Source organism: Danio rerio, chromosome 16 (genome assembly GCF_049306965.1).
Source record: "Danio rerio strain Tuebingen ecotype United States chromosome 16, GRCz12tu, whole genome shotgun sequence".
Taxonomy (NCBI): Eukaryota; Metazoa; Chordata; class Actinopteri; order Cypriniformes; family Danionidae; genus Danio; species Danio rerio.
In genome coordinates this window covers 12,056,143-12,072,500 of record NC_133191.1, presented here as the reverse complement: position 1 = coordinate 12,072,500, position 16,358 = coordinate 12,056,143, and the positions used below count along the sequence as shown (strand labels likewise).

The 16,358-nt window shown below is 38.1% G+C and overlaps 1 protein-coding gene across 4 annotated transcripts in view; it reads right to left on the bottom strand.

Annotated features, from left to right (window-relative positions):
* si:dkey-250k15.7 overlaps positions 1–16,358 on the bottom strand; it is an 82,755-nt gene that overhangs the window by 14,285 nt on the left and 52,112 nt on the right. For all 4 annotated transcript variants that reach the window (XR_012392030.1, XM_073925893.1, XM_073925894.1 and 1 more), the window contains 3 exons: positions 9,735–10,010; positions 9,384–9,638; positions 8,776–8,902 (listed from right to left, as the gene is read on the bottom strand). Coding sequence is in view for 3 of the 4 variants with exons in the window: in XM_073925893.1 (XP_073781994.1) it covers positions 8,776–8,902; positions 9,384–9,638; positions 9,735–10,010 (658 nt within the window). In the remaining variant the exon portion in view is untranslated. The remainder of the gene's footprint in view (positions 1–8,775; positions 8,903–9,383; positions 9,639–9,734; positions 10,011–16,358) is intronic.

The following is a 16,358-nucleotide window of genomic DNA, read 5'->3' as shown; positions in this document are numbered from 1 at the left end:
TTCATGCTAGAATCATGCTAACAACATGCTAATTCATGCTAGAATCATGCTAGTCACATGCTAAGTCATGCTTGAATCATGCTAGTCAAATGCTAATTCATGCTAGAATCGTGCTAACAACATGCTAATTCATGCTAGAATCATGCTAGTAACATGCTAATTCATGCTAGAATCATGCTAGTAACATGCTAATTCATGCTAGAATCATGCTAACAACATGATAATTAATGCTAGAATCATGCTAGTGACATGCTAATTCATGCTAGAATCATGCTAACAACATGCTAATTCATGCTAGAATCGTGCTAATTCATGCTAAAATCATGCTAGTAACATGCTAATTCATGTTAAAATCATGCTAGGTACATGCTAATTCATGCTAGAATCATGCTAGTAACATGCTAATTCATGCTAGATTTGTGCTAGTAACATGCTAATTCATACTAGAATCATGCTAGTAACATGCTAATTCATGCTAGAATTATGCTAACAACATGCTAATTCATGCTAGAATCATGCTAGTAACATGCTAATTCATGCTAGAATCGTGCTAAAAACAAGCTAAATCATGCTAGAATCATGCTAACAACATGCTAATTCATGCTAGAATCATGCTAATTAATGCTAAAATTATGCTAGTAACATACTAATTCATGCTAGAATCGTGCTAGTAACATGCTAATTCATGGTAGAATCGTGCTAACAACATGCTAATTCATGCTAGAATCATGCTAGTAACATGCTAATTCATGCTAGAAACCTGCTAGTAACATGTTAATTCATGCTAGAATCATGCTAACAACATGCTAATTCATGCTAGAAACGTGCTAGTAACATGCTAATTCATGCTAAAATCATGCTAACAACATGCTAATTCATGCTAGAATTATGCTAACAACATGCTAATTCATGCTAGAATCGTGCTAATTCATGCTAAAATCATGCTAGTAACATGGTAATTCATGTTAAAATCATGCTAGGTACATGCTAATTCATGCTAGAATCATGCTAGTAACATGCTAATTCATGCTAGAATCGTGCTAACAACATGCTAATTCATGCTAGAATCATGCTAGTAACATGCTAATTCATGTTAGAATCATGCTAACAACATGCTAATTCATGCTAGAATCATGCTAGTAACATGCTAATTCATGCTAGAATCATGCTAACAACATGCTAATTTATGCTAGAATCATGCTAGTAACATGCTAATTCATGCTAGAATCATGCTAGTAACATGCTAATTCATGCTAGAATCATGCTAGTAACATGCTAATTCATGCTAGAATCGTGCTAACAACATGCTAATTCATGCTAGAAACATGCTAGTAACATGCTAATTCATGCTAGAATCATGCTAACAACATGCTAATTTATGCTAGAATCATGCTAGTAACATGCTAATTCATGCTAGAATCTTGCTAGTAACATGCTAATTCATGCTAGAATCATGCTAGTAACATGCTAATTCATGCTAGAATCGTGCTAACAACATGCTAATTCATGCTAGAATCGTGCTAACAACATGGTAATTCATGCTAGAATCATGCTAGTAACATGCTAATTCATGCTAGAATCGTGCTAACAACATGCTAATTCATGCTAGAATCATGCTAGTAACATGCTAATTCATGCTAGAATCGTGCTAGTAACATGCTAATTCATGCTAGAATCATGCTAATAACATGCTATTTCACACTAGAATCATGCTAATAACATGCTAATCTATCTATCTATCTATCTATCTATCTATCTATCTATCTATCTATCTATCTATCTATCTATCTATCTATCTATCTATCTATCTATCTATCTATCTTTTCATAGTTTTAAAAACTGTTTAAACTAAATAAACTATTACCGTCAGGCTTTCACAAGCCAGCCTCAAAGTTTGTTCTCAAACTTTAAGAATCTAGTTATTAGGCTGGCTTGTGTAGCAAGCCAGACTACTGTTATCCTATTAAACTTATTATTATTATTCTATATTATTATTCTTCTTCTGAGACTAAAAATTAAACTCTATCTCGTCCTAGGCCTTTCAAGCTATGACCATCAAACTTGGGTCAGACCTCCGAACTATTCTGACTCGAGTTGCTATATCTTTTCCGACTGATCCGACTTTCGGTTTTCCGAAAAACGTCCCGGGACCGTCGGAAAAATCCCATAGACGTAACATTGGATCAAACTTTGCGACCTCATAACTCCGCGTCAGAATGTCACACAGACTTCTAACTAGGCTCATTTAACTCAGACCATCAATCTGCCAATGACTGATCACCTTTAAACTTTCTGGCCACGCCCTAGCAACCACTTTTGGACCCTAGAAACCGTCCCATAGACTTCCATTGCAAAAGACTCTCATTGACTTTACATTGGATCAAACTTTGTGAGCTCATAACTCTGCATCAAACTGTCCTACAGACTAATGGCTGAGCTCATTTAACTCAGTCTAGCCAGCAGCCAATCACCGATGGCCTTTTAACTTTCTAGCCACACCCTAACAACCAGATACTGCACCCTAGCAACTGTCCCATAGACTGCCATTAAAGAGGTTCAGACTGATATTGTCATGCTGCAGTGTGATAGAGACATGGGGGTTGTTTTTAACTGTTCATACTGGCAAGAAGCTTTGATACATCATCAGTCTAAGCTGTCAATCAACTCCATAGCAACAAAACAGACTAACCTAGCAACGATATGGCACCAGCTATATCTCAGCATCAGAACATCGTAGAGAGGCGGGGGTTGGCTTGTTTGACTCATGCTCGAACACCATCCATCTATCTATCTATCTATCTATCTATCTATCTATCTATCTATCTATCTATCTATCTATCTATCTATCTATCTCTATCTATCTATCTATCTATCTACCTCTATCTATCTATCTATCTATCTATCTATCTATCTATCTATCTATCTATCTCTAACTATCTATCTATCTATCTATCTATCTATCTATCTATCTATCTATCTATCTATCTATCTACCTATCTATCTATCTATCTATCTATCTATCTATCTATCTATCTATCTATCTATCTATCTATCTATCTATCTATCTCTAACTATCTATCTATCTATCTATCTATCTATCTATCTATCTATCTATCTATCTATCTATCTATCTATCTACCTCTATCTATCTATCTATCTATCTATCTATCTATCTATCTATCTATCCATCATGCTAACAACATGCTAATTCATGCTAGAATCATGCTAGTCACATGCTAATTCATGCTAGAATCATGCTAGTTACATGCTAATTCATGCTAGAATCATGCTAGTCACATGCTAATTCATGCTAGAATCATGCCAGTCACATGCTAATTCATACTAGAATCATGCTAACAACGTGCTAATTCATGCTAGAATCATGCTAACAACATGCTAATTCATGCTAGAATCATGCTAGTAACATGCTAATTCATGTTAGAATCATGCTAACAACATGCTAATTCGTGCTAAAATCATGCTAGTAGCATGCTAATTCATGTTAGAATCATGCTAACAACATGCTAATTCATGCTAGAATCATGCTAGTAACATGCTAATTCATGCTAGAATCATGCTAACAACATGCTAATTCATGCTAGAATCATGCTAGTCACATGCTAATTCATGCTAGAATCATGCTAGTCAAATGCTAATTCATGCTAGAATCGTGCTAACAACATGCTAATTCATGCTAGAATCATGCTAGTAACATGCTAATTCATGCTAGAATCATGTTAGTAACATACTAATTCATGCTAGAATCATGCTAACAACATGATAATTCATGCTAGAATCATGCTAGTAACATGCTAATTCATGCTAGAATCATGCTAACAACATGCTAATTCATGCTAGAATCGTGCTAATTCATGCTAAAATCATGCTAGTAACATGCTAATTCATGTTAAAATCATGCTAGGTACATGCTAATTCATGATAGAATCATGCTAATTCATGCTAGAATCGTGCTAGTAACATGCTAATTCATACTAGAATCATGCTAGTAACATGCTAATTCATGCTAGAATTATGCTAACAACATGCTAATTCATGCTAGAATCATGCTAGTAACATGCTAATTCATGCTAAAATCGTGCTAACAACATGCTAAATCATGCTAGAATCATGCTAACAACATGCTAAATCATGCTAGAATCATGCTAACAACATGCTAATTCATGCTAGAATCATGCTAACAACATGCTAATTTATGCTAGAATCATGCTAACATTATGCTAATTTATGCTAGAATCATGCTAACAACATCTATCTATCTATCTATCTATCTATCTATCTATCTATCTATCAATCTATCTATCTTTTCATACTTTTTAAAACTGTTTAAATAAACTATTACCGTCAGGCTTTCACAAGCCAGCCTCAAAGTTTGTTCTCAAACTTTAAGAATCTAGTTCTATATTATTATTCTTCTTCTGAGACTAAAAATTAAACTCTATCTCGTCCTAGGCCTTTCAAGCTATGACCATCAAACTCGGGTCAGACCTCCGAACTATTCTGACTCGAGTTGCTATATCTTTTCCGACTGATCCGACTTTCGGTTTTCCGAAAAACGTCCCGGGACCGTCGGAAAAATCCCATAGACGTAACATTGGATCAAACTTTGTGACCTCATAACTCCGCATCAGAATGTCACACAGACTTCTAACTGGGCTCATTTAACTCAGACTATCAAACTGCCAATGACTGACCACCTTTAAACTTTCTGGCCACGCCCTAGCAACCACTTTTGGACCCTAGAAACCGTCCCATAGACTTCCATTGCAAAATACTCTCATTGACTTTACATGGGATCAAACTTTGTGAGCTCATAACTCTGCATCAGACTGTCCTACAGACTAATGGCTGAGCTCATTTAACTCAGTCTAGCCAGCAGCCAATCACTGATGGCCTTTTAACTTTCTAGCCACACCCTAACAACCAGATACTGCACCCTAGCAACTGTCCCATAGACTGCCATTAAATAGGTTTAGACTGATATTGTCATGCTGCATTGTGATAGAGACATGGGGGTTGTTTTTAACTGTTCATACTGGCAAGAAGCTTGTATACATCATCAGTCTAAGCTGTCAATCAACTCCATAGCAACAAAACAGACTAACCTAGCAACGATATGACACCAGCTATATCTCAGCATCAGAACATCGTAGAGAGGCGGGGGTTGGCTTGTTTGACTCATGCTCGCACACTATCTATCTATCTATCTATCTATCTATCTATCTATCTATCTATCTATCTATCTATCTATCTATCTATCTATCTATCTACATCTTTCTATCTATCTATCTATCTATCTATCTATCTATCTATCTATCTATCTATCTATCTATCTATCTATCTATCTATCTACATCTTTCTATCTATCTATCTATCTATCTATCTATCTATCTATCTATCTATCTATCTATCTGTCTATCTGTCTGTCTGTCTGTCTGTCTGTCTGTCTCTATCTATCTATCTATCTATCTATCTATCTATCTATCTATCTATCTATCTATCTATCTATCTATCTATCTATCTATCTATCTCTAACTATCTATCTATCTATCTATCTATCTATCTATCTATCTATCTATCTATCTATCTATCTATCTATCTATCTACCTCTATCTATCTATCTATCTATCTATCTATCTATCTATCTATCTATCTGTCTGTCTGTCTGTCTGTCTCTATCTATCTATCTATCTATCTATCTATCTATCTATCTATCTATCTATCTATCTATCTATCTATCTATCTATCTATCTATCTATCTATCAATCTATCTATCTATCATGCTAACAATATGCTAATTCATGCTAGAAACATGCTAGTTACATGCTAATTCATGCTAGAATCATGCTAGTCACATGCTAATTCATGCTAGAATCATGCTAGTCACATGCTAATTTATACTAGAATCATGCTAACAACATGCTAATTCAGGCTAGAATCATGCTAGTCACATGCTAATTCATGCTAGAATCATGCTAGTCACATGCTAATTTATACTAGAATCATGCTAACAACATGCTAATTCATGCTAGAATCATGCTATTCACATGCTAATTCATGCTAGAATCATGCTAGTAACATGCTAATTGATGTTAGAATCATGCTAACAACATGCTAATTCATGCTAGAATCATGCTAGTAACATGCTAATTCATGCTAGAATCATGCTAACAACATGCTAATTCATGCTAGAATCATGCTAGTAACATGCTAATTCATGCTAGAATCATGCTAACAACATGCTAATTCATGCTAGAATCATGCTAGTAACATGCTAATTTGTGCTAGAATCATGCTAGTAACATGCTAATTTATGCTAGAATCATGCTAGTAGCATGCTAATTCATGCTAGAATCATGCTAAAAACATGCTAATTTATGCTAGAATCATGCTAGTAACATGCTAATTCATGCTAAAATCATACTAGTCACATGCTAATTCATGCTAGAATCATGCTAGTCACATGCTATTTATACTAGAATCATGCTAACAACATGCTAATTCAGGCTAGAATCATGCTAGTCACATGCTAATTCATGCTAGAATCATGCTAGTCACATGCTAATTCATGCTAGAATCATGCTAACAACATGCTAATTCATGCTAGAATCATGCTATTCACATGCTAATTCATGCTAGAATCATGCTAACAACATGCTAATTCATGATAGAATCGTGCTAGTAACATGCTAATTCATGCTAGAATCATGCTAGTAACATGCTAATTCATGCTAGAATCGTGCTAACACCATGCTAATTTATGCTAGAATCATGCTAGTTACATGCTAATTCATGCTAGAATCATGCTAGTAACATGCTAATTCATGGTATAATCATGCTAGTAACATGCTAAATCATGCTAGAATCATGCTAACAACATGCTAATTCATGCTAGAATCATGCTAATTAATGCTAAAATTATGCTTGTAACATGCTAATTCATGCTAGAATCATGCTAGTAACATGCTAATTCATGCTAGAATCATGCTAGTAACATACTAATTCATGCTAGAATCGTGCTAACAACATGCTATATCATGCTAGAATCATGCTAGTAACATGCTAATTCATGCTAGAATCGTGCTAGTCACATGCTAATTCATGCTAGAATCGTGCTAACAACATGCTAATTCATGCTAGAAACGTGCTAGTAACATGCTAATTCATGCTAGAATCATGCTAGTAACATGCCAATTCATGCTAGAATCATGCTAACAACATGCTAATTCATGCTAAAATCATGCTAACAACATTCTAATTCATGCTAAAATCATGCTAGTAACATGCTAATTCATGCTAGAATTATGCTAGCAACATGCTAATTTATGCTAGAATCATGCTAACAACATGCTAATTCATGCTAAAAACATGCTAACAACATGGTAATTCACGCTAGAATCATGCTAACAACATGCTAATTCACGTTAGAATCATGCTAATACCGTGGTAATCTATCTATCTATCTATCTATCTATCTATCTATCTATCTATCTATCTATCTATCTATCTATCTATCTATCTATCTTTTCATACTTTTAAAAACTGTTTAAACTAAATTAACTATTACCGTCAGGCTTTCACAAGCCAGCCTCAAAGTTTGTTCTCAAACTTTAAGAATCTAGTTGCAAATTACATTTGTTCTATTTGTTTTATCCATTACTCTACAGCAGTTTCATCTGAGGTCAGTCTTATTTGATTGTGGACGCTAAAGGGTCACGAAACACCAAAACACAATTTTTGAGCTGTTGACAGTCGTATACTGTATGTGGAAACATTACTAAAACATTACTAAAACATTTTTTACCCGAGAGCTTTTCTCATCTGGAAATGGTAAAATTAGGATTTGCCTCTCGTCTCCTTTAATAAAGACCCAGGTCCAGATGGTGTTAATTGTCCTGTCTCTACAGATTTGGTAAGTAAGCGATCAGTGTTCTTTGTTTGTTTATTCAGATGGCAAAATTAGTTTGTATCGTCAGCAGTGCTCTTTCAGTGTTTAAAGACGGACCTTAGTCAAAGTTATTTTATAGTTACTAACGTTTACAGTACGTTAATATCACTACAATATTATAGACTGAAAGATCTGCTGTAAATGCTGCTCTCTGAGTGTAAACATGTAACGTTAAACACTGCAATCAAACTATTACCGTTGTGTATGATTTTCGCCGCATTTTGTGACAGGAATAACACACACAGCTTTCTGACACTACCTACCAAGTGCATCTAAGACAGAGAAATGCGGAGGGTTTTCGTTTTCTCTCATTCGCTGTGCGGTAACAAACATTGCATTAAAAATACACGCTTTCAGCAATTCCTCAAATCAAATATCTATTTGTCACGAGGGGCATGAATGAAATTCCTGAATGAAAGAGCCAAACTGCAGTTAAAGTACACCATTTAATAATTTGTCAAATAATTCGATTACTGATGTCCATGTAAACACAGTCACTGTCTTTCTCCTCTGCGTCTGTGTGTTTGTTTTGCCTCTGTAAAAATCAGCGTGCCGACACACCCATTTTTATGCAAATTTTTATGCACTTTCCCTCCTTCGACACTTCCCCACTAAACAGAGCTGAACACACCTGCTTTCCTAACTTTTTCCAAACTAGAGGTGTGAAAACACCCTGCTGAAACCAGAAGGTTTGTGGCCCTTTAAGTATAGTGCACCATTATTGTAGAAGTGGTTCTGCACAAATATTGACATTTTCAAGGAAAGTCATGAAAATTACACATAATTTTGAAATATCTTGCTTTACTCACATTTTGTTGCTTTTTGTTAAATAAACAATAAGACCACAGATGCCTCCAACCGCCAATAAAACCCCAATGACAATCCCAGCTATTGCTCCTGCTGACAGTCCTCCTCCTAAACCAGCTTCACCACCCTCTGTGACAAATATACAGGAAGACATATTATATAGTGTATACAATAAAACCTGTAATGCACCTAAACCTATATCCATTTTGAAATGGTGTTGTAAATGGTGCATTTTATTCAAAATGCTATGCTGTAACAGACAATAAATGCACTTTTATTTTGCAGATCTAAAGTAATATAAAATGTCACAAGGGCTATATGAACAGTATGTTATTTTTAAACAAGCATTTGTTTACATTTGGATAATGTTTGAGTGATTCATGGCTTGGCAAATCAGCAAGTTGTGCTGCTTCATTACAGTTGCTGTAATATTTATCTGTTTTGCTTAATCTCCTTTTTTGTCATATTTTCCCCTTTTTTTTTTGGTACTTATCTTTGTCTGTTTATTATTCCATGTATATAAGTGACCACCAGAAACACTTTGTATTGTATAAAAGCAGTAAATGTAAAAGTTTATAAATTTGTAGTTTAGTTAACTTTATCTGCTTACCTTGAACTAGTAAAGCATGTCTGTGTGATTCTCTTTTTTGTGTGACTCTATTAAAGGCTGTACAGATGTATTCTCCACTGCCTGTGAAGTCAGTCTTATCAATGGTGTATTTGTCTGTGGTCACACCAGTGTCTGACCCATTAAATGTCCAGCTGAACGAAGCAGAAGGTTCAGAATTTGCAGAGCAAGACAAAGACACTTGAACCCCTAAATCCACCACATCTGGACCCTCAATAGAAACACCATCTGGTCCATCTAAAACACAGACAAGAGAATCTGCGTTAGAGGAACAAACTTAGAGCAGAAAAATGTCTAGATTTCATTAGATCTGATAAAATGTTTCACACTCACAGTTGATGATCAGGGTGAGTTTTGCCGTCTCAGAGCTGACAGGGTTACTGTATGTACACTGATATTCTCCAGTGTCTGATCTCTCCACTGGACTGATGGACACTGATCTGTTATCAGATGAGAAGATGATTCTGCTGCTTGAAGACAGAGGACTGTTATCTTTCATCCACTGCACAGAGGTGATGTTGCCACTTCCCTCAGAGGTGATGTTAGCAGATGATTCACCCTCGATCAGTGTTTCATGTGGACCAGTAAGCGTGACGTAATCAATTTTTTCTGTGTTGGTAAAAGATGAAGAACCAAGAAACAAAATAAAATCTTTAGTTCTGATCCATCTGAAATGGAGATATGTGCCACTACGAAATCATCATTCTTCCAGTTTATGAAGTGAGGGGGCAAACCGGTTATGTCCCATGCATAGCTGTTATTCTGGCTCAGTTTACACAAATATAGTGTCATTATATATGCATTACTGGACCTAAACTTGGCAAACCAATAGATATACTTGTGTTAAGGGTGGCCAGCAGTGCAAATTTCAGCCAACATTTGTTCCAAGATTGTCAACTACAGTAGTTATCAAAAAAAAAAAAAAAAAAAAAAAAAAAATGGGTTAGGATTGTTAAGAAATTAACGGCACCAACAAGAGCATTTTAAGGATAAAAAAAAAATCAGAATATATCATGAAATTAAATATCAAATAAAATCTGAACAATTTCAATAGGTGATAACATTTTAATATCCTCTAGCTTTATTTGGCCAAATATCATATGCCAACGTGGTGTGCAGGGGTCTATAGAATCAAGTCCAGATTTAAAGGGTATTTGTAAAAATACAAAGCAATGGGTTTGAATAAACTGACAGACCTAAAGATATAAAAAAAAAGTCTGACCTTGAGGAATTTTTTTAAATCATGTCATTAAAATTATATTTAGCTTTGTAAGAGCATGTTTCCCACTAGTTTCTCACCAGCGTCTTTCTCACTAGTCACTAGTAAACCGGAATAAATGTGTGTGAGGATTTTTTTTAAGAACCTTAGTTCCCCTTAGCATGAGGGACTTCAATGCTATAGTGGAGAATCCACTTATGGGGATTTTGTTCAGAAAGCCAATCATCTGTAACGGGCCAATGAAATGCCAATGAGTTGGCAGCGTCAGCTTGAGCAGCTGATGCTCAATGCAATCAACTGGCAATATAAGCACAGCAAGAGCAAGGCTGAGGCCTCATTTTTTGCTCCACGAAGCTTCTGAGAGAGTCAATGATGGTTCCTCCAGCTGTACTACAGAGAGACAGTGGCCGAGAGTGGTCTCCTGGACCAGAGTGTGTGACTCATGTCAGATGGTTGAGCTGGGTTTCTTCCTTGCCTGCCATTCTTTGCGTCCGGTTCTTCAGAGCGGTTTGTATTTTTGCTAATTTTCTAAAAGAGCAACACGGTCGTGCATCGCGTCTTTTTCAAGACGACACTCCGACTGTGCGTTTCTGGATGCGGTGGTTTCTTGTCCCTGGATAATAGGCACGAGTACTCCGTTTCATTTCTGGGGGTCCAGCATGTTATGTGGTGCTCACGAGCGGTGCATGCCATCACTGCGGTGGCATGTCTGTTGTGCAGTAAAGATTGCAACTCGCTCTTGCAAAAGAGCCCCCCACCTTAGTTGTCCCCCGCTCCATGCAGAGGATCTCTTTTCTTGGGTTGGAGATGGACCTTGTCATCATGACAGCGTGCCTCTACGGAGAGTGCGCTCAGCTAATGCTGAACTGTCTGAGAGAGTTCAACAGCAAAATAGTGGTCCCACTGAAATCTTTTCAGAGGCTCTTGGTGCATATGGCATCCGCAGCCGCTGTCACGCTACTCGGATTACTCTATATGAGACCTCTTCATCACTGGCTTTACGATCGAGTCCCCAGACGCACATGGCAAGCGGGCACACACCGAGTCACTGTTACTGTGCTGGGTTGCCGCGCATTGAGCCCTTGGAATGACCCCTCATCCCTATAGGCCGGAGTGCCTCTAGGACAGGCGTCCAGACATGTCGTTGTGACAGATGCTTCCAACATGGCTGGGGGAGCCGTGTGTTGTGGGCATGCAGCTGAGAGCCTGTGGAAGGGAATCCAGTTGCATTGGCATATTAATCGCCTTGAGCTGTTCGCAGTGTTTTTTGCTCTCCTCCATTTTTTACTGGTACTGGAGCGACAACATATGCTAGTCAGGATGGACAGCATGGCGACAGTGGCGTATATCAACAGCATTTGGGGTATCTGCTCTCACCTTTACGTCCAGGAAAATGGAGACTCCACCCTGAGTCTGTTCAATTGATATGGGCACGATTTGGGGATGCCCAGATTGATCTGTTTGCTTCACTCAAGAATGTTTGTTGCCATTTATTTTTTCCCCCTAGCCGAGGGCTCTCTCAGCACGGATGCACTGGCCCACAGCTGGCCTAGGAGCATGCGCAAATATGCATTTCCCCTAGTAAGCTTGCTCACACAGCTACTGTGCAAGGTCAGGGAGGATGAGGAGCAGGTCTTGCTAGTTGCGCCTCTCTGGCCCAACCGGACCAGGATGTCAGAACTCTCCCTCCTCGCGACAGCCCTCTCCTGGCAGATCCCTTTGAGAGAGGACCTAATTTCTCAGGAACAGGGAACCATCTGGCACTCTCGCCCGGATCTTTGGAACCTCCACGTGTGGTTAATTCCATCACAGTGGTTAATTCCATCACTCAGGCTAGAGCCCCCTCGACGAGGCGCGCCTACGCCCTGAAGTGAAGTCTATCCACTGAATGGTGCGTCTCTCACAGAGAATACCCCCAAACTTGCCAGATCAGCATTGTTCTTTCTTTCCTTCAAAAGAAGCTGGAGAGCAGGCTGTCACCCTCCATCATGACGCAGTGGCTGGCAGCCCCGTGGGAAGGCATAATCTAATCATCCGGTTCCTCAGAGGTGCTAGACGAATTAATCCACCCTGGCCCCCTTTCATGCCCTCTTGGGATCTAGCTCTCTTTCTCACAAGCTTGCGTTCAGATCTCTTTAAACCACTGCGTACAGATCACTTTGAACCACCCTTTGAACCACTACTCAGTATCTTTAAAATTTCTGTCCCTGAAGACAGCTTTGCTGGTCGCATTGACATCGATTATGAGGGTCGGTAACCTGGAGGCATTTTCGGTCATTGACTCATGCCTGGAATTCGGGCTGGCTTACTCTCATGTTGTCCTGAGATCCTGCCCTGGATATGTGCCCAAGGTTCCTACCACACTGTTTAAGAACCAGGTGGTGAGCCTGCATGCGCTGCTCCTGGAGGAGGCAGACCCAGCCCTTTCATTACTTTGTCCAGTTAACACTTTGCAAATGTATCTGGACCACACTCAGAGCTTTAGATCATCTGAGCTACTCTTCATCTGTTATCGTGGCCGGCAGCAGAGAAGTGCCGTATCGGCAGTAAACAGATGTTGGCCCACTGTATAGTGGATTCCATCTCCCTCACTTACCAGAGCTAAGGCAATCCTTGTCCCCCAGGTGTGTGCGCGCACTCCACTCTGAGCATCGCATCCTCTTGGGTGCATGCACGCGGTGCCTCTCTAACAGACATCTGTAGAGCTGCAGGCTGGGCGACACCTATACTTTGCAAGCTTTTACAATCTGCGAGTGGAGCCGGTTTCCTAAAGGGTATTAGGTAACCCTTGGTGATTGAGGAAACAACTCGGTTAAGGTGTTGAAAAATGCTTGCTGCACCATCCTCCCTAACACGGAAGTGCGTGCGTTTTTCAATCTGTCAGTAAAGTTCCCTGCTTAAGTGAGCCCTGCAGAGATTCCTCCGAGGCCCCCAGCACTGACTCAGTGGAGGAGTCACTTGCTTGCTCGTTACATTGTAGGTCTGCCCACGGGTCAGCCCGCGTTCTGGGTATAGGTGCTTGCCATGCGCGCTCCCCACTAGGCGATAGCATATGCTTATTCAGCCACGGAGCAGCTCCACCTCACAGGGGGACCCGTGTCTTCCCTCACTGCTAACCATCTTATATTCATATGCGTACTCCCCCTTCTCAGGGCTAGTCCATATGCTCTCTTGCCATCATATCTCCCCATTTGGGTAGCAGGTGACCTTCGCAGATTCCTCCCTATCGGGAATGCACACTTTCCCAACAGACTGTCATATTTAAATTCCTAGAAATTATCTTGGTGTGAAAAATACATCTAAATCTGTAAATCTTTTTTTTAAAGCAGGATAAGTAAGGGCCAGGGAACACATTGGAAGACTGCACCTCTAGGTGATGCAGGTGCGCTCATGCTTGCCTGGCAAACCTCTCATTGGGGGCAAAGGTAAGGTGCAATCATTATGGCGTTTTCCAGACATTTCCCCATAAGTGGATTTTCCACTATAGCATTGAATTTCCCCATTCGAAGGGGAATGCTACGGTTATTAAAGTAACCTACATTCCTCGAGAGGGGGAACAGAAATGCTATGTTCCATCATTATAACGATTAAGGTTGAAAGGTGAGAAAGGTTGAAAGGTGAAAGTCTCTTCAGCTAAAAAATGAGGCCTCAGCCTTGCTCTCGCTGTGCTTATAGTTCCAATTGACTGCTTTGAGCATCAGCTGTGCAAGCTGATGCTGCCAAGTCATTGGCATTTCATTGGCCTGTTTACATACTCTTTCAGATTGGCATGATTGGCTTTCTGAACAAAATCCCCATAAGTGGATTCTTTACTATAGCATCCCCCCCTCGGGAACAAGGGTTACTTTAGTAACCGGAGCTTTATTAAGAGTATTTGGAGTTAAGGCACAGTCACACTGCACTTTCCATAGGCTTCCATTCATACACGTGAATGTGGTAGACCGGAAACGCAAGCTCGTGTGAGAAGTTTTGCATGTAACTGTGTTACTAAAGTTCAAGCTTGGTGAACTCTAACCTGCGAAATTGCATTATGTTATTGTGTGAGACCAATAGAAGATCCAAACATGATCTCTCTGTACATTGTTAAAAAAAATCTGTTAAATTAACAGAAAAATAGACAGATGTGGTTAAATTTTTTCCTGTACAAAATATGGATGTTAATAGAACTGTTTAAATTACGGAAAATAACCATAGTTCATGAACTGATACAATGTTCAGTTCACAAAAACATAGCTTAGAGCAAAAAAATGTAAAGTCAATGCACTTATATATTCACATGTGTTTACAATTAGCAATTTTCACAGCATTAGTGACTACACAGTTACTTTTAAACAAAAGAAGATTCAGCACCACATCAGACACTCTTGGTTTATCTTGGACTTGCACCCAGATGCTACAATCCTCCACAATGGTGACACAAAAAACATTTTACAGTAGTTTGCTGTTTTTTTTTTCTTTTTCTTGATTTAGCAGAAAAATACAGCCAGTTGTGGTTGCCAGTAATTTACTGTTTTTAACATTTAACATTTGTAAATTCAGTTTACAGAATATTTCTGTTAAAAATACATTGAAGTTAATGAGATAATTAAGTGTCTAATTAAAAGAGGATTGATAATTATTGATGATTATTGATGAACAACAGGGCCCGGGTTTTCAAAAGGTTTAATCCGGATAAAATTGATCCGGATTTAGCAATCCTGTTTTTGCGATCCGTGATCACGTAATCCAGCTTACTTTTTGAGCCAGTTTTTCAAAGCAACATTGGATTGGATCAATCTGATCCGGATAGGAACTTTTCAGGATCACTAAATCCGGATTACCAGTGCTCAATCACAATGTAGATGGATAGATAGGCCTATGTAAAGAGCAACAAGTAGAATAGCCAGTGTGGGGTAAATATAACTTTATTTTTATTTGAAATGAAAACTAAGAAAATTTTATAAAAAATAAAATAATTATAATAATAAATAATAAAAGCAAGAAAAACCCCACCTCATCCTCTTTCAGCAGTCCGCTCATCTGAGATCTACAACACTGAAAATTGAGGATATTTATAATAAGTTTCAAATATAAATGTATTGAATAAAAAAAGACAATGTTGAAACCTCCACAATAATGTCAGACTTCCTCATCTGATGTGGAGGGAGCAGCTTGTCAGAACATATTTTTTAGGAGGCATCTCAAGTGTGGTCAGTTGTTCCTTTGCCAGATGTAGCTGAACTTCTGCCCAGTCTCTTTTTGCAATTGTTGAAAGTTATTTCAAAAATCAGGCATTGCCGTGCTTTGCATTTTTTGGTTATTCTGTAATCATTGCATGCATCTCTAATAAATATTCTAAACACAAAAATATTTTCCATTGTGATGAATATATATATATATATATATATATATATATATATATATATATATATATATATATATATATATATATATATATATATATATATATATATATATATATCAATTAGTAACAGAATGAAATTTATTGTTTTTGGTAAATTTTGACAGATTTCTATCTTGCTGTAGGCCTAAACTGAAAGGCTAAATACGTAAAAGCCTATAATCACTATATCCTGACAGATGAACAAATAAAATTAAAACCTTATGAATAAATAGTGTATCTCGTAAGATCCTGCATGATCCAAATATAGTTTTATTTAATAAGTTTTTTTAAGTTTTCATTACATTTTGGGCGTGAAATCCACACTAAATCCACCCTTCTGATGGGATCAGTTTAA